The sequence below is a fragment of the Petaurus breviceps genome, unplaced genomic scaffold, assembly GCF_028583685.1.
Source record: "Petaurus breviceps papuanus isolate PSGF00001 unplaced genomic scaffold, PetGlider_PUasm1.0 90842, whole genome shotgun sequence".
Taxonomy (NCBI): domain Eukaryota; kingdom Metazoa; phylum Chordata; class Mammalia; order Diprotodontia; family Petauridae; genus Petaurus; species Petaurus breviceps.
In genome coordinates, this window is record NW_027187358.1 from 10296861 (window position 1) to 10321792 (window position 24932).

The 24932-nt window shown below is 44.1% G+C and overlaps 1 protein-coding gene across 1 annotated transcript in view; it reads left to right on the plus strand.

Moving 5' to 3' along the window:
* Positions 1-2305: 2305 nt before the first annotated feature.
* TTC7A (tetratricopeptide repeat domain 7A) overlaps positions 2306-24932 on the plus strand; it is a 210316-nt gene continuing 187689 nt past the window's right edge. The window contains exons 1-2 of the mRNA XM_069071642.1: positions 2306-2639; positions 7737-7900. Of these exons, the coding sequence (XP_068927743.1) occupies positions 2456-2639; positions 7737-7900 (348 nt within the window). The 5' untranslated portion in view covers positions 2306-2455. The remainder of the gene's footprint in view (positions 2640-7736; positions 7901-24932) is intronic.

Genomic DNA, 24932 nt, shown 5'->3' on the forward strand with positions numbered 1-24932 from the left:
TTTTATTTTTAAAAGAATTTCAAAACATTTATTTATTTTTGACATTCTTTTCTTTTTAAATTTTGAGGTCCAGATTCTTTCCCTCCCTTCAACCCCCTCCCATATTAACTAAGAAGGCAAGCCCTATGATTTCAAGTATAAATGCAAAATTAGCAAAACATTTCTGTACTAGACATTTTTTTTCTTAAAAGCAAGGAAAAGAGGGCTAGGTAGCGCAGTGAGTAATGCATGGGCCCGGAATCAGGAGGGCCCAAGTTCAGTTCCGGCCTCAGACACTTAATACCCACACGAAAAAACTAGCCCTGTAACCCTGGGCAAGTTACTTAACCCCAACTGCCCTCCAAAAGGCCAAAAAAAAAAAAAAAAGAGCAAGGAAAAGTGAGAAAATTATACTCTAATTTTCAGAGTTCATCAGTTTTCTCTCTGGAGGTGGATAGCATTTTTTCACCATGAGTTCTTTGGAATTGTCTGGGATCACTGTATTGATTGGAGTAGCCAAGTCTTTCCAAGTCGACCATCATTACAGCATTGTTCTTACTGTGCACAATGATCTGCCCACTACCATAGAAATAACACCAAATGTAGAACCAAGTGACAATGGACCTTGAAAAAAATGTTTGAAGGTGAAAGACATTATTAATAAATATGAAAACATTGAGTCTCAAACATCAGTAGAGGATGTTTAATGTCTAATATTACTGCTACATTCTTCAGAGAAAGGTGCTGTGATTTTTCGCCAAATTTAAGCCATGGATGAGTAGAATGACAATGGATTGAGGGAGAAGATGATAAAAGATGGGATAAAAAGGAAGAGAGAAGAGCACGGAAAATTTTATTTTCATCAAAGTAGTGGAGTGAAAATAATGCTTGCTTTGGAATTAGAAGACACAGGTATGACGCCTAACTCTGCACTTTCTTACTACCTGTTGTTACCTGACTCTTTATGGCCCCATTTGGGGTTTTCTTGGTATATACTGGGCTAGTGTAATATACTGGGCCGGCTCACTTTACATATAAGGAAACTGAGGCAGACTGAGTGATGAGTATTCCTGACTCCAGGTCCAGCACTCTATCCATGTGCCACCTAGCTGTCCATACATATAGTATATAATATAGTATTCATCCATCTAGGCACAATCTATATACATCTGTATATATCACCACTTATGTATAAGCATGTATCTACACCCATATGCCTGTGTGTACATCTTTACATACATGTAGGTCTATATTTCTTTGGATAAATATAGCTTCATATGTACACATATCCCTATCTCCACGAACGTGTGCATAGTCAGTGGAGCAGACACACGAGTGCATCTGATTGGCTATTGGGCCACCTGACCAATTTAACAAGCCAGCCAGGTGAGCGAACCACTTTCGGGCCATTTTAAAAGGGAAGGAGAAGGCTGTTAGAGGAGGAGGAGGAGCAGGGGCCAGCTCCTGCCTGGGGAAAGGCAGCTGTTTACAAGGGGAAGTATAAGAACCAGGTTTAAAAAAAATAAATAAATAAAGAGGGGCCCCGAGGTGGGCGGGGCCTCCCGGAGCCGATGCGGGCCGTGGAGTAGTTTCCTCAGGCGCTCGGCCCTTGACCCCTCCAGAGCCGTTTCCACCTCCCCACCCCACCCCCCGAGGCCGAGAGGCGCACCTGGCGGGGAGCGGCGAGGGGGCACCGCGGGGCCGCGCGCTCCGTGGGGACGGGCTCCACTCTCCGATCGCCTCGTGGCGGGCCCCAGGGAGCCTCTCCCCAGATTTGTGACGTGCCTGAGGGAGGACACCACACAAAGCGGTGCGGTGGGCGGGGGTCCCCTCAAAGCCCCCCCTTGTGGAGGCCTGGAGCACCCAGATGGGACAGGACTGGGCCACCTCGAGGCGCTGGGCAGCCCGCCGGCATTAAGGTGAGCGCGGCGGCGCCGGCGGCGTCGGCCTCGACGTGGAGCGCGGAGCGGCGGGTCCAGGAGCGCACGCGGCGCAGCTGGCCGCTCTCTCTCCGCTGGCGGCCAGCACGATTCCTACGCCATGCCCGGGGCACGCCCCCGCCGGGGTGGAGCCGAGCCCGGGGGCGGCGCCGGAGCTGGAAAAGGCCGAGGCCGAGGCCGAGGCTGTGGCTTCTACTGCAGCAGAGGAGGCGGCAGCTGCGAGACGGGCAGCTGCTGCGAAGGAGGCGCCTGCCGCCGGCCCCGCCGCGCTCGCGCAGCCCCAGCCCGGCTCAGAGCGCGGCACTGCGGGCAGCGGCGGCGGCGGCGGCAGTGGTGGCGGCAGCAGCCACGAGAAGCCCTCTGCTGCCTCGCCCTCCTCCGAGGGCAGCACCGCTCCTGCCGCCGCCGCAGCCCCCTCCACCCCAGCCATCCCCTCCGCCTCCGTCTCTTGCCTCAGGGCCCCAGCCGTATCGTCGTCCCCGCCCGGGTCTCCATTTCCCAGCCGCTCCTCCGATGACACCCTCGTCCGCTCGAAGATGGCTACGAAGGGCGCACACTGCACCCACCTGAAGCTGGAGAGCGAGCTGGAGCGCTGCCGCGCTGAGGGCCAGTGGGAGCGGGTGCCCTCCCTCGTCTTTCAGCTGCAGAGCATCCCCAACAGCGGCTCCGGTGGCCGGCGGGCCGGCAGCCGGAGCATAAGCCTCGCCAAGCAGGACGTCGGTGAGTCGGGGCCGCCGGGCCCGCCGCCTCACACTCGCGCGAGACCCGCGGGGCCGCCCCGGGGCTGCTGTTCCCCTGCCCGGCCGGCACCCTGCTAATCCGGCTCCCTCGCCACCTCCCGTGCACTAGCCCGCAATTTACGGGTTTGCTCTTCCCTCTGCGAAAACTTACCCCGAGGGTCCTCCTGGCACCCCCTCCCCAGTGCCCTTGCCCGTGATTTACATCTCCCTCCCCCAAACTTGGGCGATCCTGGGGGTTCTCCCGAGCACACCCCCCCTCTACCCAGTGCACTTGCCAATGGTTTATAGCTCTCCTCTCACCCCGAAAACTTGGCCGATCCCTCTGGGATGAACCTGAAAGTTCCTCCGAGCACCCCCAGGGTCTTGTAACTTACAACTCTCCCCCGCCCCGAAAACTTGACAGATCCTCTGGGATGGTCCCGAGAGTCCAGCTTCATCAGTCCCTCCCCCTGTAGCACAACCTTTCCTTCGCCCTGTGCACTTGCCAGTAACTTGCAACTTTCTTCTCTGAAAACTTAGGGGAGGAGAGGGTCCTGCTTTATCAGTCCTTCCTCCGGAGCGCACCCCCGCCCCCCTGCTCTTGCCGGGTAATTCACACCTCTCTCTCCCCCTCTGAAAACTTGACCAGCCCCTCTGGTGGGTCTGGTAGCAGTTCGTTCGTTGACCCATCCCTCTGGGGTGCTGGCGAGCGTCCCGTTTCGTCAGCAGCTCCCTGGCAGCACCCTTCGGTGCACTGGCCTGTAATTTACGAGCCTCTTGTCTCCCACCCTTCCTGTAATTTACATCCTCTCCCCCTAAAGGAAAAAAACCCACACAACTTGACCAGGCCCTCGGGGAGCGTTCGTTCTATCTCCCTGGAGCTCTAGCGAGGCAGGTAGGGATGGGCAGCTCCCTTTTTAACTTATAAGGAGTCTCAGGGTAGGCTACTCTGCCGCCGGGAGGAATTAAGTCGCGAGCTTGCTGCGATGTTTAAACTGTTTCGTCTGGTCCTTGAAGTGGCTTCCCCTTCCTTTATGGGGATGAGCCTCTCGGCTGTAGAGTTCTGTTACCCTTTTGAGTGTGGTTTCTGTCTGAAATGAATTCTACTCTCCCCCACCCCATCCCCGCTCCCGCCCTTTCCTACTTTGGGGTTAGAAGGGGGCGGGGGCTAGTAGAAGAGGAAGGTAGGGAGGGTGGGGCAGAAGGAGAGAAACTGAAACATACAATGAAGTAAAGAAGTTGAGGTTGAAAGAGGAACTTCTTGTGTAGTCTTTGTTGTTAAACTGTAGGCTTTTAGCCTGCTGGTAGTTAGAAGCTGGGTATGTGCAAACCTTAAAGGGAGTTCTTACTGCCCTTTGCAGTGCAAACTGAGAGTTAATCAGTCTTCGTAGGATTTCTTCCCCCCCCCCCCCCAAGCCTCGGAAAAGCCATTCTGAATGGGCTGGTCACCTGGGGAAAATTACTCTGTGGACTGAAATGACCCCAAACCAGAACAACTTTGCATTTGTGCTGTTGGCTGAAGGATAGTGGTTGTGAATGGGGGAAGGGATGAAGCATTTTAAAACGATTTCCCTCTGCAGTCAGCTTCCAAATAGGCACATGAATAATGTGAAGGAAACTTTTCAGACTTGAGTAAGATTCCATTGCCTTTTCTCAGCCCAGAGTCACTGATCTATATGAACTCAGGAAAGACACTTGTTTTCATATATAACCATCTGAATGGAAATGTTTCCTTGTTCACCCTCTTAATGTCTATAGCATTGTGAGTTCCCCTTCCCAGTTCTGTCTAAAACACAATTTCAGTCCATAATCAGTGTAATGTTAAAGCATTTATTTATGTTTTCCTTTTTTGTCGGGTGGGACCTCTATTTGGACCTATATACTACCTAGAATATAGTTCCAAATAGAGGCCACAGTCCAAAAAAAAGTACATACATATCCCAAGTATAACATAGAAAAATCCTTTTGAGCTAAGGTACAGTCATAAATTTACAGCTGGGGAAAAAAAAAAAACCTCTCTGAAAGGGAGATGGTGGATGAGCCCTGGGACTAGGAGGACCCTGGGTTCAAATTCCACCTAGTAAGCTTGTTCTGGGCATTCGGGGTCACTTTTCCTGGGTCCTTGTTTTTTCATCTCTAAAATGAGGTGCTTGGCCATGGGAGTCCAGGAGACTATTTTTGCCTCTAGGTCTGTGATGATTCTTTCATTTCACACATAGAAACTGAGGACCCAAGAGGGAAAGTACTTTCCTAAAATGGCATACTAAGTGGATAGTAAATTGAGATTTCCCCCCTGGACTTCAGTTAGACCACTCTCAGTTTTACTAAGGTGGCCCCCAAAGCTGTTTACAATTTTTCCAGGCCACTGCTTTTCCCTATTAACACAGATAATTGGGAGAGAATTGTTTTTGGGTTTTCTCAGGACTCTTGGAACAGGTTTATTTTTTCCCCTTTTAGCCCTTTGTTGAAGTCATCAGCACCTGCCCGTCCTGTGATATATGTGGGTTTGTGCCAGTCATTTTTGTATCACCCTTTGCTTCTCATTAGAGAAGTTGACTGCTACTGTTTTTGAAAAACTCCTGTCTTTTGGAGAGAAGGTATTTATTTTCTGGCATTTAAGGGCTTGAGGTTTCCTGGATACTAGTTAGTGACAGCTGGTGTTCCTAAGTGTTTTTGTTTTCATGTTTTTGTTTTTGAAATAATGAGCATTTTCTTAGGAGCTAGAAGACAAGCAGCTCAGCATGGAAGGCTTGGGAACTGAATCAGAACGTTTCGTGTTCAGAGGGCTGCTTTATGTCCCTGGATTCTTGGTGGGGGAGGGAGGAGGGGAAGAACTGACCCAGACAGTGTTGTGTAAGAGATAAATTACTTGATTTACTCATTAGTTGTGGGTTTGAATCCAAAATCTGCTATTTAGTACTTGTGTGAAAAATTACTTCACCTGTGTTCCTCGGTTTCCTTATCCCATAAAATCAGATGGGACACTAAGGTTGGCCTTGGAATTAGAAGGTTCAACCCCAGCCTGTTTGGCCTTAAGCAGATCACATGACCTCTCTGTAAAAGGAGGGAGTTGGAAGTCATTAGATGAATTCATAAGGTCCTTTCCAGTTTTAAAGCTCTGCTTCTGTGTCAGAGATGGGCAAGCACACCAGATCAGAAATGCAGTATGGGGTCCTTCCTACTGAGTGTCTCTCCCTTCACTTTTTGTAGGAGCTACCTTGTGATAGCCTTAATGAGACTTGGACTTTCAATACATATTTGAATGAATGAGTCATTTGTTTCCCAGGTTGATTTTGGCCAAAACATTAATAAAAATTCTGCATTGAATTCTGTATTGGCTGCATCCCCTCCAACAGTTGGAAGAAAGTTAATGTCAGAAGATAGACATCCACATCTTGTTAGAAAACTCATGTTGATTTCAGGCTTTGAGGATGTTTGTACAACAGCCAGAAAACATTTTCTTCCCAGAGGAAGATGCCGGCTGATTGAGAAGGGAAGTGTATTTTGGACTGATTGCCATGGAAGTGGAACAAAATTTGGTCCCTACCCTACAAGGGAGTTAAAAATGCTAACCTGGAAAGGCTGAGAACATTTCATAGGACTTTAAACTTTCTGAAAACATATTTTGCCAATGTCAGTTGAGTATGTGAGTTTAAGTAGCACATTTTATTGAATAAAACTACAACCCCACATCCTAGAAGCTGTCTGGAGTAGGGCCTCCAAGGGTGTTCTAGTCCAACACTGTCCTGACCATGGAATCCCCTTGAGACTATGTCTGGTAGCCTAAAAACCTAGGGTTAGGGGGAACTTATAACCTCTTGAGGCAGGCTACTGTATGTTTAGATATCTTGCAACTTTAAGATCTCAGTGGTGCCTTTTGCAGAGTTACTGGTATCTTTAACATAGAGAAAGAAAAAGTATGAGTGTGTGTGTGTGTGTGTGTGTTTACAAGTGAAGTTAAGGCTTTAAAGACAAAATGCTTGAGGGGGAGTGGGGGTGATGATACTTCAGAGGTGGACAGTGCATAGCAGCTTGTTATAATGGAATCCAAAGTTGCTGGTTCGGTTCCCAGCTCTGTCACTAACTTGCCATGGGGCTGTAGGCAAGTCAGTCATTAAATTTTTTTGGAGCACCATTTTCCTCCTGCATAAAATGGAGAGAATAATATCTGACCTGCCTACCTAACTCATAACACTGTTGTATTCTTTGATAATAATATAAAGTGTTTGTTACATTTTGAATGCTTTATAAAGGTGAACTATTTTGTTTGGGAGTGCACCATGGGATGCCTAGGGTTTGAATCTTGTTCCTTAAATATTGGTATAGGTGTTCACTACAGCTCATTTTAAATTTTGGGAATTTGTTTAATTTTGGGAATTCATTTTGGGAAACATCAAATTGCTTTTGGTAAAAAAAATATCTCAAGGGGATACTTTAAAAGCGACCATGGCAAAATGCTGAGAGGGTTTACATCATGATGAAAATTTTGCCTTTGCTTTTCTAAGAAGAGATGATTTCCTGTGCTTAAGTGGAAAATCTAATGTGGATTACAGAAATTAGTATCGTGGTCACTTCAGGGGTGGCACTTTTTAAAAAGTGGATGAAATGCCTAGTTTGTGCAGTATTTTCAGCATTGTGGCTAGAGGTCTGGCATTTGGAAGATCAGGGTTCAAGTTATACCTTTGCTCTGTGACAGGTCATTCAACTTGGGTGTTGACAAGCAAGTCAGCCTCAGTTGTCTCAGGCAACTTTCTAAGATGAGAAGTTGCTGATAGACCTCAGGAGAGGAGACTTGCCTTGCTTGGAGTCATTCACAGCAAGTTAAATCACCAGGCTAGATTTTTCCCCTTCACCCCTCCGCCCAAAGTCCACCATTTTGGGCACTATGGAAGACAGGTGACTAATACAGGGACCCCAGCAGTCAGTAAATTCATAGTCTAATAGGGGTGGTACTCTGTACCAGTAATTGTACATAAGTGCGTAAGAAATAGAATCTGATTCTGGCCAGTGGATGCTTGCCTCCGCTCTGTGGTGTTGCCACTTCTGTGATTCCCTACTCTTACCTACTGGCCTTCATTTCTGGGGCTTTGTCTTTCAGATGACTTTGGGAAGCTTCTCCTTGCAGAGGCCATGCTGGAGCAATGTTTGAAGGAGAATGTTAGTGACCTAAAAGATTCCATCCCTTTGTTGGAGAAGAACCAACCCAAAATGTATGAAGCCAAAAAGTATCTGACTAGTATCCTCAACAGAGGGAATTTGTCGGTAAGTAGCTAAACTGGATTGGGGATGGGGATACAGGGACTAAAAGATGAGACATTGTGGGTTTGGTGATTTTGTAGGGTCCCATGGAAGATTAGGGAATTCATTTCAATGTGCATTTATTAAATACCTCTGTGTGCAAAGTGAGAAGGCAGCACTGTGTAGTGAATAGACTATTGGACTTGGAGTCAAGATAATTTGGATTCAGAGCCTGTCTTATATGCTTACTAGCTATATGACCTTAAGCAAGTCACTTTTCTCAGCCTTTAGCTTCCTTATCTATAAGATGAGGGATTGTACTCAGTGGCCTATAATGGCCTTTCCAACTTGAGCTCCCATGATCCATGGTCCCCTGACACATTTGTAACCGTGGACAAAGTACTCAGTCTCTCAGTGCCCTGAGCAACTGTCTGAGCCTGTGAATTCTAGTTGACTTGCTGATCTACTTCATCATGAGGAGGGGCTTCCTTACCAGTACCTCTACCCCCCTCCAGACACAACAGAGTATTGTGCTAGGCACTGAGAGAGAAAAAGAACTGAGCTGGACTGAAGTCTCATAATGGAAAGAATCTCAGTAGCAGAAAATCATAGCCTGCAAATACTGAAAGGGAGCGTGGAACTTCTAGTCCAACACCTTCATTCTGCAGGTGAAGAAAGAGGGCCAGATGGGTGAGGCAGCCTACCCTGGGTCACATAGCTGCGGAATGACAAAGCTAAGCCTTGACCCCAGGCCTACCTGTCACCTGGGAGTTTCTCCTCCTAAGTCAGGTGGAAGTGATCTGGGACAGCTGAAGTCAGAGCCTTTGTGGCTAGGTTCTTAAACTTCCTGTTGGGAAAGGTTTAGTGTGGGACTAAGATGAATTGGGATGCATGTACCCTGGAGAATGCCCTCCAGCTATGGGATCTACTGAATTCTTTGCAGGGAATGGAAAGACTCAGTTGGTAACAAGTGATGCTAGAAGAGGGAGGCAGGAGCCCAAGCTGCTTCCCAACCCCTTGGCTTCTGTTGTATACCTTAAGCTCCTCATTACTGGGTTATACTGAGCAGAGAGGATTTTGGGTTGTTTTTCCCATTCCTGGATTGGGTTTGCTGTCCCCCTGACTAGGACTGAGATTGTTTTTCTTGGGAAGAAATAGGTTCAAATGTTTTTACTATTTAAATGAAAGTCCACTCTGGTCAGTGAATTTAGTGGACTGACTGACTTCTGGGGTCTTTAGGGATATGTCCTTGGGGTGTGAAGGGAACTTTCTTCCCTGATGTCTTCTGTAATTTACAGAGCTCCCTAGGGGCATTTTGAGTTTGGGATTTGGCTGTGATCACACCAAGGGTATGGGATTAGGGGCTGGCTGAGAGTCCAGGTTGTAGGATCCTGGATTGAGAGAGGGAAGAGACATTAGAAATCAGCTAGTCTGAGCCCCTCATTTTACTCATGTGAAAACAAGCCTAGAGAGATGACAGGACTTACCTACAGTCCCCCAGCTAGTCTGACAGGGCCTGTGATTCCAAAGCCAGACCTTTTCCCATTACTCCATTCTCCTTCTAGACACCATGATCTGCCTATCCAGTATACTCACCTGTATAAACTGTGAAAACAAAGTATTTAACTAAAAGTTGGGAGGATAGTGATACTTTGTTTTTGTTGACCTGGAAAAAATGAAAAGTAAAATACTTCCAGATGTCGCATGTGTCCCTAGAACAGGTCCTTGTGAAGAAGGGAAGGCCAGAGATTAGGCTTCCTCTTATATGGATGGTATAGCATAGAAAAATGAATTGCCTGCGTTTACCTGGGTAGGCATCCTGACTCAGCCTAAAGCTGCTTCTCCCAGGTCACACCCTGTCACTCCAGAAGAATGTTCCTACTTTTTCCCCTCTTCCCTTGGAAGTAGATGATTGGCTCCTACCCTGTATTTATTTACCTCATGCTGTTATTCTCCAGGAAAGTTCAAAGCCTTTCTCTCTGTTGGCCTATTAATTTTCTCTGCTTCCTTGTGAGGGAAGGGTGAGGACCAGGCATTATGATGATTATTATCATTGCCATCTTCATTATTGTGGGTGGTAGAAGTGACTCTTGGCCTCACAGAAATGAAGAAAACCAAGGAGCAGGAAGTAGGAAAAGGTGCCCAGAGTTTAAGTACAGCAGAAGGTGGATCTCGGGTGACTGGGATTTGCCAGTTTTGCTCACTCCTTGCTTCTTTAGCAGTCTGTCATTCTGTTAGTCCCTCCATTGCCCCAGAGGGATCTAGGTGGCCAAACACCTTTGGGAGCTAAATCCAGGCAAATCACTTAACTTTTCTGTTCTTATGGTCCATCCCTATCTGTAAGATAGGATGATGAAGGGGAGGAGAAATTTAGTTTTTTGTTCATTGGGGAAAAAACATTAATTAAAAGCAACCATTACAACAAAGTCCCCCTGGCTTCCTACACTCTGCTGGTCGTAATGCTAGCTAGCAGACTTTTACTTCTTGTTTCCCTGATCCCTGTGATTCAGAGTCACTTAATCTGTAGAGATTAAAAACAAAAACAAAAAAACCACCCCTCTTCTCTTCGGATAGCCCTGCTTTCTGTTCTTATCCTTCTCTAGCTTAGCTCAGCCCCTGCCCAGGCCTTACCTAACATTCCCTTCCTCATGTCCTGTTGTCAATACTGCTACTCTTCCTACTGCTAGCTAGCATTTATTTAGCATTTCAAAGTTTGCTAAACACTTGACAAATGTCTCATTTGATCCTCACTACGACCCTGGTAGATAAATATTATTCCCATTTTACAGATGAGGAAATGGGAAAACAGGTGAAGTGATTTGCCCAGAATCACACAACTGTTTGATGTCTGAGGCCAGTCGTCCTGACTCCAGGCTCAGTGCCTTATCTATCCAGTGCCCCCTGAGCTGGCATTGATTAGAATGCCTCCTCATTCTGGAATTCCTTTCTTTCTGTCTTGCTTTCCTAGAATGCTAGCTTTCTGGTAATGCCTTGTCCCTGGCAATTCTCTTCTTTAAAACTCCACCCTCATCCCCACAGGCTCAGCCAACAAGTGTTCCCATTTCTGATGGCCAGTGCCCCTCTGGGGCCTCTCTGTTATTCTTCCTTAGCCTCTCCCTTCATCCATACTGCTTGATCCAAAGCTACTTTGCTTCTGCTCTACAGTGAGTAACTCCTACATCCAGCCTTTCCTGATTTCCCCACCCCCATTTACCTGCTATTTAGTTTTGATGTATTTATTTGTGAACATGGTGTTTTCCCACAATAAAATTTAAGCTCCCTGAGGGCAAGGACTATTTAGGTTTTGGCTTTATGTGCACAGGGTCTGGCACAGGGGCAGCTAGGTGGCAGAGTGGATAGATTCCCAGGTCTGGAATCAGAAAGACTCATCTTTTTGAGTTCAAATCATGTGACTTTGGCCACTTAGCTGTGTGACGTGGGACAAGTCATGTAACTCTATTTGCCTCAGTTTCCTCATCTGTAAAATGAACTGGAGAAGGAAGTGGCAAACCACTGCGGTATCTTTGCCAAGAAAACCCCAAATAGGGGGGTGTCGCAAAGAGTCAGATAAGACTGAAAAAAACAACAATTGAACAAAAGATCCTTAATAAGTGTTTTTTTCTTTACTTTTTGGAGGACAATTGGGGTTAAGTGACTTGCCCAAGGTCACATGGCTAGTGAGTGTTAAGTGTCTGAGGCCTGATTTCAACTCAGGTCCTCCTGACTCCAGGGCTGGTGCTCTATTCACTGCGCCACCTAGCCAACCCTCCTTAATAAATTCTTGTTGATTAATTGATCTTGTTGTCAAGGTGTTCCGTCCCTTCCTTCCCCCCCCCCCACCCCACCAAGGAGTTAAGTACCTGACTAGTCTTTTTCTCCAAATTACATCTAATCATGTCACTCCCCTGCTCAAGGAGCTTCAGTGGCTCCCTGTTGCCCCTAAGGTAAAACACAAACTTCCCAATTTAGCATTTAAAGCCCTTTATAATCCTACTCCAGCTTATGTTTTCAGATTTCCATGTTCTAGCCAGACTGCCTCCTTGGCTGTTCTCCAGAAATGATTATCTCTTGCCTCCCTGCCTTTGCATGGCCAGTTCTTCACGTACTCCCTCCTCACCTCGATTCATTCAAGGACCATGGTCCTATATTGTCATCGAGTACAGTGCTTATAAGGCATAAAGTAGGTATTTAATAAATGCTTATTAATTAATTTGAGGTCTTTTCTGATTTTTCTCCTTCCTTCTCAGTTAGAACTTCTCCCTCCCTGCTGAAATGATTTTGTATTTATTTATCTGTGTCTGTGTTGCTTCCTCCTAGTAAAATGTGAGCTTGGGAAATGGAAGGAATATTTCCATTTTGATGTTGGTATCCTCAGTGCCTAGTGCTGTGCCTGTGCCAGTGGGTGCTTAACAAGTGTTTCTTGGATTGAATTAGAAGGTGTCATTATTCATGTTGGTGAAAACCACAGCCTTCCAGTTCATTAGCATCAACTCTCATGACCTCTCTCTCTTCTGTCTCAGCCACTGAAAGGAGTGGTCATACCTTGCCTTTCCCATGCAGCTCAGTACTGTTAGGTCTCCTTAATTTAAACTCTGAAAGTCCCTTCTAGGATCATAATCTCTTGTCCTCTGCCTCTTCTTAAACCAGCTCTCTATCTTGAGAATGTCTAGTTCTCTTAGTCTGTCAACCCTTGTTTGGTTTCCATGTCTTTACTTCACAGAATCTTGGTCATAGATGGGGACCTAGAAGGCTGCCTACTCTTAATTGACAACTGAACAAATTAGTCTGAAGCCTAATTGACCAATGGTCAGCCAGCCTTTCCTTGTGTTTTTGTATGACTCTAGTTATTAGAAAGTTTTTCTTTACCTTGAACCTAAATTTGATTCTGTTATTTTGACCTCTTCCTAGTTCTGCCTCTGGGGCCAAGCAGCACAAGCCTTATCCCCTTTTCCATATGATAGCCCTTCCTATTATTTGAAGACAGCAGTCCTGACCTTTAAGCAAAGACCAGATGCTATTTGTAGGCTAGGGTATGTTGTAGAGAAGATTCTGATTCAGCTACAAGTTGGTTGAGATGGCCTCCATAGGTCTTTTTAACTCGGAGATTCTGTGATTTCCTACTCTTCCCACACTTATCCTTTCATCTGATCTTCTCCAGTTGAATAAATACACAGTTTCTTCAGCCTGTTCTCATCTGGCATGATCTTGAGACCCTTCCTCAATCTGATTGTCCTCCTTCTAAGCTCCTTCTACCTCATCAATAACTTTTCTAAAATGTGGTCTGACCAGGCTAGGAGAAGTTGGATCATTACCTGACTGGTTCTGGATGTGATATTTATCTTAATATAACCTAAGATCTCATTTATCATTTTTGACTGGGGTGACAGCTGCTATATATCCCATTGATTCAGGGCACTTAGGGTGTGGATAGAAGGTTTTTCTTGGAGTCAGGAAGACCTGAGTTCAAATCCCACCTTAGATACTAGTTGTAAGACACTGAGTGAGTCCCTTAACCTCTGCCTACTACAGGTTCTTCATCTGTCAAATGAGGACAATAATAGTGCCTACCTTATAGGGTTGTTTTGAGAGTTAAGTAAGATGATATTTGTGAAGTGCTTTGGGAACTTTGAGGCACTATATAAATGTTAGCTATTATTGTTGTTGTTTTTCAACAATGTTTTTGATGTTGTTGTCCATGTTATTACTCATTGAGCTTTCAGACAGGCAGAGACTCCAGACTTTTTTCAGATGTTTTGCTGTGTAGCTTTTTTTTTTTCCAACTTGTACTTATGAAGTAACACTTTTGAATCCAATTCTAAGGCTGCATTAAATTTTGTCATATTACAGTTAGTTTAACATTCTCACCTTTTGATCTTTTTTGATCCTGACTTTGTCGTCCCACGGTGATTTATCTCCTAGTTTTGTCATCTGTGATCTGGTAAGCATGCTGTCCCCATATATCCAGATTCTTGATGAAAATGTTAAGCATTAAGCCCAGGACCGTGGACAGATCCCTGGAGTACTTCAATAAAGACTTTGCTCCTTTTAAATGTACGTTGAACTATTAATGACTACTCTGAACCCACCTACATTATCATTGTATTGCTGAGAATAGATAGCTAAGTCATTCACAATTCTTCATCGAACAGTATTGCTGTTACTGTGTACAATGAACTTTCTCCTGGTTCTGTTCACTTCAGTATGTGTCAGTTCATGTAAATCTTTTCTGATTGTCATTTCTTATAGCACAATAATACTCCAACGTTATCCTTTTTTTGTCATATTAGCCACTCTGATAGATGTGTTGTTTTAATTTGCATTTCTCTAATCATTAGTAATTTAGAGCATTTTTTCATTTGACTATAGATGATCTTGATTTCTTTGTCTGAAAACTGTCTGCCCATAACATAAATTGTTCTTAATGAAGTATTCCACCCCTGGCTAGCTCCCCTCTTGATACTTCTACAGGATTTATCCATTTTTATCCATTCTGGGTTACTCCTATCATCCATTTCTCTGTTTCTGTTAAAGTGCTACTGAACAGCTCTGAGGTAAGCATTCTTTTTTTTTGTTTTTGTTTTTTGAGGGGCAATTGGAGTTAAGTGACTTGCCCAAGGTTCCATGGCTAGTTTTGTTTTTTTTTTGTGTTAAGTGTCTGAGGCCAGATTTGAACTCAGGTTCTCCTGACTCCAGGGCCTGTGCTCTATTCACTGCACCACCTAGCCACCCCTGAGGTAAGCATTCTTAACAAGCAGAGTCTGTGGATTTCTGGAAGTCCACGAACTTGGGGGAAATTACATCTTTATTTTCATTGACAGAAATTTTTCCCCCTCTGTTTTCTCTGTATTTCTATAACATTATAATTTCTTTGAATTATGAATGTAGGCAACAAACCAAAGTAGGATTAGGAGTATTGGAGTCAGGAAGACTCATCTTCCTGAGTTCAAATCTGACCTCAGACACTTACTAGTTGTGTGACCTTGGGCAAGTCACTTCACCCTGTTTACCTCAGTTTCCTCACCTGTCAAATGAGCTGGAGAAGGAAATGGCAAACCACTCTAGTGTTTTTGCTAAGAAAACTCCAAATGAGGTCACGAAGAGTTAGACATATCTCAAGATATCTCCTATGCTTATCACTACTTTGAAATCACTGTACTTAATCTGACTCATTACTAAATCTTTCTTCATCACAGTCTGCTTGTCTATAGACTATATTTCTGCATCATTGGTTTTCTTTGTAATCTTACCTGTTTTATTTTATGCACTTAAAAACATTCTGAGAATGGGTCCATAGACTTTACCAGAACCTCTGATCTAGAAAGTCATAGTACCATGGTAAGTGGAACCCCTACAAATTTATATTCTCTCATCTCTAGTGGGTTCTTCTGACATAGAAATTCTTATTTTTCCCCATTTTTCACCTTCTAGTTATTGTTTTAAAATCCTCTTTCCTCAAGCCTCTAGGATTAACCCAGTCATTCTCTCTGTATCTTTCTGTATCTCTCTCTTTCCCCCTTCCCTCTTTTTTTCTCTCCCCCCTCTCTTGTCCATCCAGAACTTGCTTCTTTTACTTCTTCTATTCCTCAGAATCCTCCTCTGCCTTCACTTATCTGTTCTTCCTTTGCTCTAGCCTCTAAATTGGAGGCCCTGGTCTCTTGTAAAGGCCAGTGTCTTTCCTTGTTTCCTGAACCCCGTGGGGGGGTTTCTCCAAGAGGTTGCCTCCATGGTCATTGGCCACCTGCCCTTCTTGCCTCTTTTCTTCCCTGATGCCTATGAACAGGCCTCCCCGCCTTTAAAGACTTCCCTTTGACCCTGCTCTCCCCTGAAGCTCTCATCTCTGTTCCCTCCCACAACTAACTTCTAAAGAGTGCTTGATTGTTCACTTTCCTCACCAGTGATCCTTTTCTCTCCCCTTTTTTTTGGTATTGTTTCATCAGGCTCCACCTACCCTACAGCTCTGCTGAAACTTCTCTTTGCCATTAATAACAATCCCTTAGCTGCTAAATTCGGCCTTATCTCTGTTTGGCCTCAGGTCAGTTTTACACAATTGTTCTCTCCCCCTCCCTGGCTTTAGAGACCCTATTCTCTGGTTCTCCTTCTGCCTATCCCACCATTCCTTTCTTGGTTCATTTGGCAAGATCTTCTATCTCTCTGCCACCCCCAAAGCTTGCATCTGGCTTGAGGCTTTTCTTCTCCATTCTTTGCCTTTGCCTAAACTCCTGTAGGTGGAATTAACTTTAAAATAATCTCCATATCTCTGTCCCTAGCTCTCTCCAGGACTTTCATGCTGGCCCCTCAGTGTATCTAAAATAGAATTCTTCTACTCCCTACCCCCTCACCCTACCTACTCAACCTATTGAAGATGCCACCATCTTCTAGCCACCTAGTTTTAAATTTCAGTGTAAATCTATAATCATTTCCCTCATCCAGCATACTTTCCCTCCCACCCAGTCTCTAACCATTTGCTAAGTCCTATTGGCTGTACCACCACAACATAGGATCATAAGCTGGAAGACATCTCAAAGACCATCTAGTTGAACCTCTTTTATTTTACAGTTAAGGAAACTGAGGCTTCTGGGTGTTGTGACTCACATGGCATGTGTATCATGTGTCATAGGTAGGATTTGAACCTGATTCTGTGATTCCAAAGCCAGTACTTTTCTGCCCTGCATCTGTACCACTTTTAGGACCACTGTTCTAGCTAATCACTTCTTATCTGCGCTATTGCAATCATCTCCTGCATGGAGCCTTCCAGTCTTCTGTCGCTCTTTGATAATCTTTCTAAGGTCTTGCCATTTTCCTTTTAAAAACCCTTTAGTGAGCGGTTCCTTATTTCCTCTTAAGATAAAGTGCAAACTGGTATGAAAAACCCTCTCCAATTTGGCTCCAACCCACTTTTCCATCCTTATCTTGAATGACTTCCCCACATGAACTCCATGTTCCAGCCAAATGGGGCTTCTAGTTGCTTGAACTCGTCATTCCATTTCTTACCTGTATGTGTTTGTATAACTTGTTGTCCCGTGCCTCCACCCCATGGCCAGGGGGAGTGGTTGTTTCAGGTCCACCATTCAGAATATCTGTACAACACTACCTTTTTAATTGAATCAGATTATTTTCAAAGCATCTCAGTTCAGACATCCCTTCTTCTTTAAAGCCTTCCCTGATTCTTCCCTACCTCTCCTTGTTGGTGTCCCAGGCTCTCTTCTTCCCATTTGCTTCTCCCTGTAGGTGTTACTCTCTCTCTTACCTATGCCCTGGAGAATGTAAACTCTTGCAGAGCTGGGGCTATTTAGTTTCTTTGTATACCCCACATCTAGCTTCCCTTTTCCTCATTTATTTAGTATTGCCTTTTTAAAAAAAAAAAAAATCCCTTTCCTTTTTTGAGTTATGACTTTGTAGTTTGACTCAAACTTCCTGGATTCCAGTCTCTATCACTGTTAAATTTCATTTTGAGGTTTGGCCCACATTCTAGCCTGAGCTCTTTTTAGATCATGACTCTCATCTACCAAGTTGGATGTCAGCCTTGTAGATTTCATAAGCACAGAATTTCTACCTTAATCTAAGGCATTGAAGAAACAGTGTGGAGCCAACCCCAGATCGCTGGGTCACAACACAAGAGACCTTCTTTTAAGAATCATTAATGATTATTCTTTAGCTCTGGCTTTTCTGCCAGTTCTAAATTCACTTATGGCATCATCCAGGCAATGGCTCTCCATCTTTTCCACAGGATATGAGAATTGCAAAGAATTGCTTTGCTAAACTTTCTATAATAGCCCCTTCATCTGCTGATCACTGTTTTTTTTTTTTTTTTTTGCTTTTTTGGAGGGGGCGTGGCAGGGCAGTTGGGATTAAGTGATTTGCCCAAGGTCACACAGCTAGTAAGTGTTAAGTGTCTGAGGCTGGATTTGAACTCAGGTCCTCCTGACTCCAGGGCTGGTGCTCTATTCACTGTGCCATCTAGATGCCCCACTGTTGTCTTTTCTAGATGTTCAGTAACCATTTTTTAACAGGGGATAGTGATCTCATTGGCAAAGGAACTCTTTAGGAAGAAACCCCTTTTACCAATGAAGATTGGCACTGTTCTTCAACTGATTGTTAGAGAGTTACCCAGCTATTGTGTGTCATAAGCAGGACTTGAACTCAGACCTTGGTTTAAGAACTACCTGCTGGCAACAACTGGGTGTATGATCTTGGGCTATTATCAAAGTCAGAAGAAAAGGAAGTACTTATTCACTTTGGTAGAGAGAATGTCCTCATTCAGATAGTCTCTATGCCAATGAAATCACTGGCCTAGTCCCAGCATGGTGCAAGGGAGATGGAGAGCAAGGTCTGGTGGGCCTGGGGGTAGGGGGAATGTGTATGGTGGCAGGTTGAGGTGTAGATGAAGCAGGAGATGTAATCACATCTGACCTTTGAGTTTCCTGAGATATAGTTTGTCTGCAACTGCATGATACAGTGGATAGAACACCAGGCCTGTGATCAGGATGATCCAAGTTCAAGGGTAGCCTCTAACACTTACTAGCTGTGTGATCCAAGGCAAATCACTTAACCCTTGTCTGCCTTAGGTCCTCATCTGTAAAATGGGGGCACACTGGAGAAAGAAATGGCAAACATTCCAGTTTCTTTGTCAAGAAAACCCCATGGGGTCATACAGAGTCATACACAACTGAATTACAGTGTTTGTCTGACTGGTAATTTGATTTCATCAAGGGCAACTAGGGTTTTTCTGCCCATCTCCCCTTTGGGTGTCAACTCCCTATGACTAAACTGTGTGTTTGCTTTTTAGCATCCAAAGATCATTCTCTTTGACAAAGATAGAAGCAAAGTAAAAATTGAGCAACTTTGCTTTCTTTCTTATCAATTAAAGCCCTATCTACCCAACAGTAGCCCTGTCCCTTCTCCCCAGGAGAGCTAAACAACAACAAACCTGTTTGTTTTCCTTAGCTTTGGTGATTCTGGTGCTATACTCACAGGGCCATGTCATTCTTATGTATTTGTTGTGTTCTTTCCCTTTTCTGTCGTTTTAAAATAGAAGCCAGTTGGTGAATTCTGTGTGCATCCACATTAGTCTCTTTAGTCCTAATAATAACAGCTAATAATAACTAGCATTTATGTTTGCAAAGCACTTAACAAACATTTCACTGGATCCTTACCACAACTCTGGGAGGAGGATGCTGTTATTATCCCCACTTTACAAATGAGGGGACTGAAACAGACAGTGATAATTCTATTACATTCATATACCTTCCCTCATTGAGCACCTCCTGAGTTTCTAGTTTTTGCCGATTATAAAAAGTTCCTCTGCCTTTTCAAAGGATGAAATTAGCCATGCAACTTTAATAAATCTTAAGATTACACTAAGACTTTTGGGACACCCGGATTAGAATGACTCCAGAAACAATGCTCTGCTTGTTAGAGGCCTGAAGCAGATGTCTAGAGGTACCATATTGTACTACATCATGCCTTTGTGCTAGACTTCTGATGGGTTCCAAGTCTGCCCTGATTTACTTTCTTTAATCTGTAATATGCTTCTGTGACAGCATCCCTTCTTTTTCTGCTGATCTTGCCCCAAGTATTCTCAGCAGGCTTTGACTGTCCCACTCCCCAGCCTACTGTATTTGGCACATGCTCTTATCTGCATATACTATGTCTCACTGTCCTTCATTTCAGAACTGTCAGAGGTCTTTGTATTACTTTTGGCAGCATTTGGACTATTGTCATAAGAAATAATGTTGGTTTTGGTGACTGGTGACTACTTTGGCCCAGATTGCCATCTCATAAGAGGTCAAAATCACGCTCACTTCAGTCCTAACTTAGCTACTCTCTGAACTTTCTCACCCGGGGGGGGGGGGCAGGGAGCAAACCCCTCACCTTCGGAAGCCTCTTGTTGTGATTGGTGCCTCCATAGGCCAGACTATTCTTTTTTTTTTTTTTTATAAAGCAATCGGGGTTAAGTAACTTGCTCAAGGTTACACGGCCAGTTATTTCTGGGTGTGGTGCTGAGTATCTGAGCCCGGATTTGATCCAGGTCATCCCAACACTGGAGCCGGTGCTCTTACTCGCTGAGCCACCTGGCTGCCCCTAAGCAATTGGGGTTAAGTAACTTGCTCAAGGTTACATGGCCAGGTGTTTCTGGGTGGGTGCTAAGTATCTGAGCCCGGATTCGATCTCCAGGTCTTCTCAACACTGGAGCCGGTGCTCTTACTCGCTGTGCAACCTGGTCGCCCCAGACTATTCTTTTTTGAGGGGCCCTACCTATGTTCCCTTCACCTTCTTACCCCCTCCACCCCCCCCCCACTAGAGTCACTTTCTCCTCCCCAGCAGCCTTGGCTCTGGAGTGTGTCAGTATTACTTCCTCTCCTCGCCCCACCCCTCTCGTTAAAATGTAAGCTCACTGAGAATAGGAGCTATCTTGTCTCCTTGAATTTGTATCCCCTGTACACAGCACAGCTTTATCTAAAATGAGTGATGTCAGCAAAAGTCACTTTGAGAACTCCGAAGGATTGGCATTGGGTGGTCAGAGAAGGCTTCATGAAGAAGGTGACCCTTGGAGAAAAATATGAATATTCCAGGAAGGCTTGATAGTAAAAAAAAAAAAAAAAGGTGCAGAGGTGTGAATGTTTGTTTCTAAGAACATAACTTGAAAGGATTTGTTGTATTCCTCTGCTTGAAAAGATCCGAAATGTGTAGGGCACAGTGGCCATTTTCTTAAAGGTTATGTAGAATCCCAGGAGCCATTGGGAAAGCATGCCCATTTTTCTAACTGGGTGGATAAAAATAGATGTTTGGTGTATGAGGGAGAGGGTAGAACAAACATATCCAAGACCTTCCAATTGCTTGAAGAAGGGGAAGGAACAAGAACTATTTCCCTTAAGAGCTTTGCAAATAGGTTAGACTCTAGAAAAACACACGGGGTTGGGCCCATAAGCACTCAACAGATACTTGTTAACTCACTGAAAGACTTAGATGCTGTTGGCCTGTGGGCAGGTAGATGGACCAAATTAAAGTTAAAGATTTATCTATAATAATATATGAAATACCTCCCCCTCTTCCGTTTTTTCTGATTACATTTCATTTTATGAGATTCAACCCAGTTTTCAAGTCCATCAAGGTACTAACTATCCCTGCCAAGTTTATGTGATTTGAGGTTGGTCTATGCCTTTATCTAAATCACTGGGCTTTTTTTGGAAATTATTTTTATTTATTTCATTAAGTACTTCCCAGTTATGTGTAAAAAAAATTTTAACAACTGTTTTTTTTTAAAGTTTGAGCTTCAGATTATCTCCCTCCCTTCTGTTCCTCCCCCCCCCCCACCTTGAGAAGGTAAGCAGTTTGATCTCAGTTATACATGTGAAGTTGCACAAAACATTTCCATATTAGCCTTGCTGTAAAAGAAAATACAAAATAAAACAGTAGTATGCTTCAGTCTTCATTCAGATCTCATCCATCCTCTCTCTGGAGATAGATAGCATTTTTCATCATGGGTCCTTTGGAATTGTCTTAGATCATTGTTTTGACTGGAGTAGCTAAGTCTTTCACAGTTGATATTGCTGTTAACTGTGTACAATGTTCTCCTGGTTCTGCTAACTTCACTTTGCGTGAGTTCATGTAAGTCTTCCTAGGATTTTCTATAACCATCCCTTTCATAATTTCCTTTAGCACAGTAGTATTTCATCACAATCACATACCATACCTTGTTCAGCCATTCCCCAGTTGATGGGTATTCCCTTGTTTTCCAATTATTGGCCACTACAGAAAGAGCTGCTATAAATACTTTCGTACAAATAGATCCTTTTCCATTTTCTTTGATCTCTTTGGAATACAGACCTTTTAAAAAAAAAATAGGTTCTGGTCTCCATTTGCCTCTGAATGGACCTATGCAGATGGGTGGTGTTAAGAATGCAAGGGGTTATGAGGACATCATTGAAATTAGGGTCACTGATCTTGAAGATTAATGACCAAAGTAGGTGACCCTCACTATAACCTAGCTCTAGTTCAGTTTTAAAACTTATTTGGTTTATATTTTTAGAGTGCCCTGTAAATGCTAAGGTGTTTGGGTTTTTTTTTTAAGGTTGTTGCTCTCAGAGCATTTAGTCTGTTTGGGGTGATAAAACCAAGTTAAAACCAAGTTTGAGGTGAGCACTGTGGTCTGTTAGAAAGTGCACTGGCTTTGAGGTCCAAGGGCCTGGGCTTAAGACCTGGCCCTTAGATCCTCTCCCAAGTCACTTAACTTCTGGTTCTCAGTTTACGAGTCTAAAATTAGAGGGTTGGTCCCTTCTAGCCTCAGTTCCTTGTTAGAGAGCATGCCTGCTTATCCTCCCCAGGACTTACCTGGTTTGGTATTGATATAATGAAATGAATGGGTCATTGGGTGGGGCAGGAAAATCTTTCTGTGAGATGGAGATTTTTGTCAGCCCTTGGATAGAAGGGAGGGTGGACACAGTAATAGTCTAGTTCTCCCTTTCATACCTTTCATTCTGTCTACCCTCCCCACTCCTGAGAGTTCTGATGTTCTGTATAGTCCCTCCGTCCCTTCCTCTTACCTCTCCTGCATTCTCTGTCCTCATTGTGCTACAGTTTTGACTTGTGGATACATCCTTCTCTTTTCTTCAGTATAACAGTGCATACCTGCAGCACTTGACCTGAAGCATTTGTCTCTCTATAATCCTGTGAGGTAGACATTGTGAGCATTATACCCATTTTACAGGTGTAATTAAGACACAGAGGTAGAATTCCCCAGGATCATACAACTAGTAATTGTTAAAGATGAGAATTGAGCCTCAAGTCTCCTGACTCAAAAACCAGCCTTCTTCCCACTGCCATATATAAATGGGATATAATAAAATTATTTCAGGAGGCGTTTACTTACTAAGTACCTCACTGTGTGTGTGAGTACCATAGGGGACATGAGAGAATAAAACCCTCAAAGAGCTAACAGTTCAGTGTTCTCCACATGTTTTTGATTACATGTTATAAGTAAAAAATTCTGAGCATGCATCACCAATTTGTGTCTATTTCCTTATTTCTGGATCATGTGTGTGTATTATTGGAGAAGGCCTTGAGGTCTCCTCATCCTGGAACATGTTATCCCAGCTGCTGCCTGATCACCCTGGAATAGTCCTCTCAAGGCTCCACCCACATTTCCCACTGGTCAGTTCCCTCTGGAGCCTCCATTTTGTAAAGAGACCCAAGCTGGCCAGCCTTTATTCCCCTCTCAAGGGAAAGTTCCTGACTTTCTGGACTTCAGAACGATGCCCCTTCTTCCCCCCCCCCCACCCCTTGTTTTTCAGCTGCTTTTTGTGTTGTCTTTCCCCATTATAATGTAAGCTCTTTGAGGGCAGAGACTGTCTTTGCTTGTTTGTATCCCCAATGCTTAGTACTGTGCTTGGCATATATTAAGCCTTTAATAAAGGTATCCTTCCTTTCTTCCTCCTTCTCTCTTTCCCTTCCTGCCTCCCTCCCCCTTTCCTTCCCTCCTTCTCTCCCTCCAAAACTTGAACACAAAAAATTGAAGTTAAAAGGGATGTGACAAAGATGAAATATTTGATCATAGAATCATTAAGGAGTCACTAGAGTTTATTGAGTGGGAGAGTAATATGGTCAGATCTTCACTTTAGGAAAATGACTTTGGATGGTGGGTGGAAGATGAATTGGATTAGAGTGTGTACAGAGCCTTGAAGCAGGGAGAGCAAGTGCAAATCAAACTGGGAAAGCGTTCAGAATTGTGATGAGTACAGTGACCATATCCACCTTCTGACAGAGGTAGTGATAGATTTAAGTTACAGAATGAGACATAGGGCATTTTGTATACAGCCAAAGAGGGAAGTTGATGATGCGTGTTTGTTATAAGATATAAATTCGTCTTTCTTTTTTTAATGAGCTTCCAAGTAAGAGGTAGAGAAAATAGATTTTTGTTAGTTAAAACACAGACCTTGGGAGTGCTACATGATGCATACACTTTCAGATGAGGTCACTGTATTGTTAGTTTTGCTCACTTGTTATAGGACAGATCGGATAGAGGTGATATGTAAATGTTTGTAATGCAAAAACAAAAGTCATGAGTGGAACTTAAAAAAAAAATTTAAAGCCATGTTCTGGCGGTAAAACAATAATTGTTTGGATGCAAGTGGATGCTTACTGAGTGAGGGGTCAAAGGTTGTGAAACGTTGTGCCTCAGCTAGAATAGGGAATTTTTTAAGTGGGAGATAAGGTAATGAGATGCATTGCCTGTTTCTTGATGGTGTGTGTAAAGCAGCTGTTTGCTTATAATTGGTCTAAAGGGTCCACCTGTGTGGCTTCTGGTGGGGAATGGGGAGTGAGAAGGAGGATTGGGAGCTTTAGAGTCTGCACAGTTGAGTGCAAGAGTGAGGGCTGGGCTGGAAAAGGGAGCTTGTGATGGAGGGACGGTGGCATGTGAACGGACTGGCTTCTCCCCTTACCCCACTGAGGAGATGGTTGGTCTAGGTGAGATAAGCCTGACAAGCATAAAAGAGGGTGCTGTACAGTGGAGTTACTTAGAAGTCCCATGGAGTTGAAGGGAGAAGGCATCTGTGTGGGTTGGAAAGAGAAATGCCAAAGGAAGGAGGATGAGAGAGTAGGGGGCAGAGGCCTGTTTGGAGCAGGGCTCAGCAGCAAAGGCTTCCTAGAACATCACAGGTTTAGAGGCTGTCTAGCCTAACTACCTCACTTGACAGATGAGGAATCTGAACCCCAGAGAGGTTAAGCCATTGGCCTGTGGTCACAGAGCAGCTGTTTGTCATGATAACCTGGGTTCAAATCCTGATTCAGATGCTTAATAGCTATGTGGACCCTGGGCAAATCACTTTACTTTCAGTTTTCTCATTTGTAAAATAGAGATTTCCCAGGGTTGTTTTGAAGATAAGATATAAAACTTTACAAACCTTTAAAGTGCTATATTATTTATTATGTATTATTTTACCATATCTGTGTTATTGTTCTATAAGCTAGTTTATATATAATTAAGCTAGCTGTCATCATTCCTGTTAGCTAGGCCCTGCCCTTGGGTTCTCTCTGCTGCGACCAGCCAGCCTGGGTT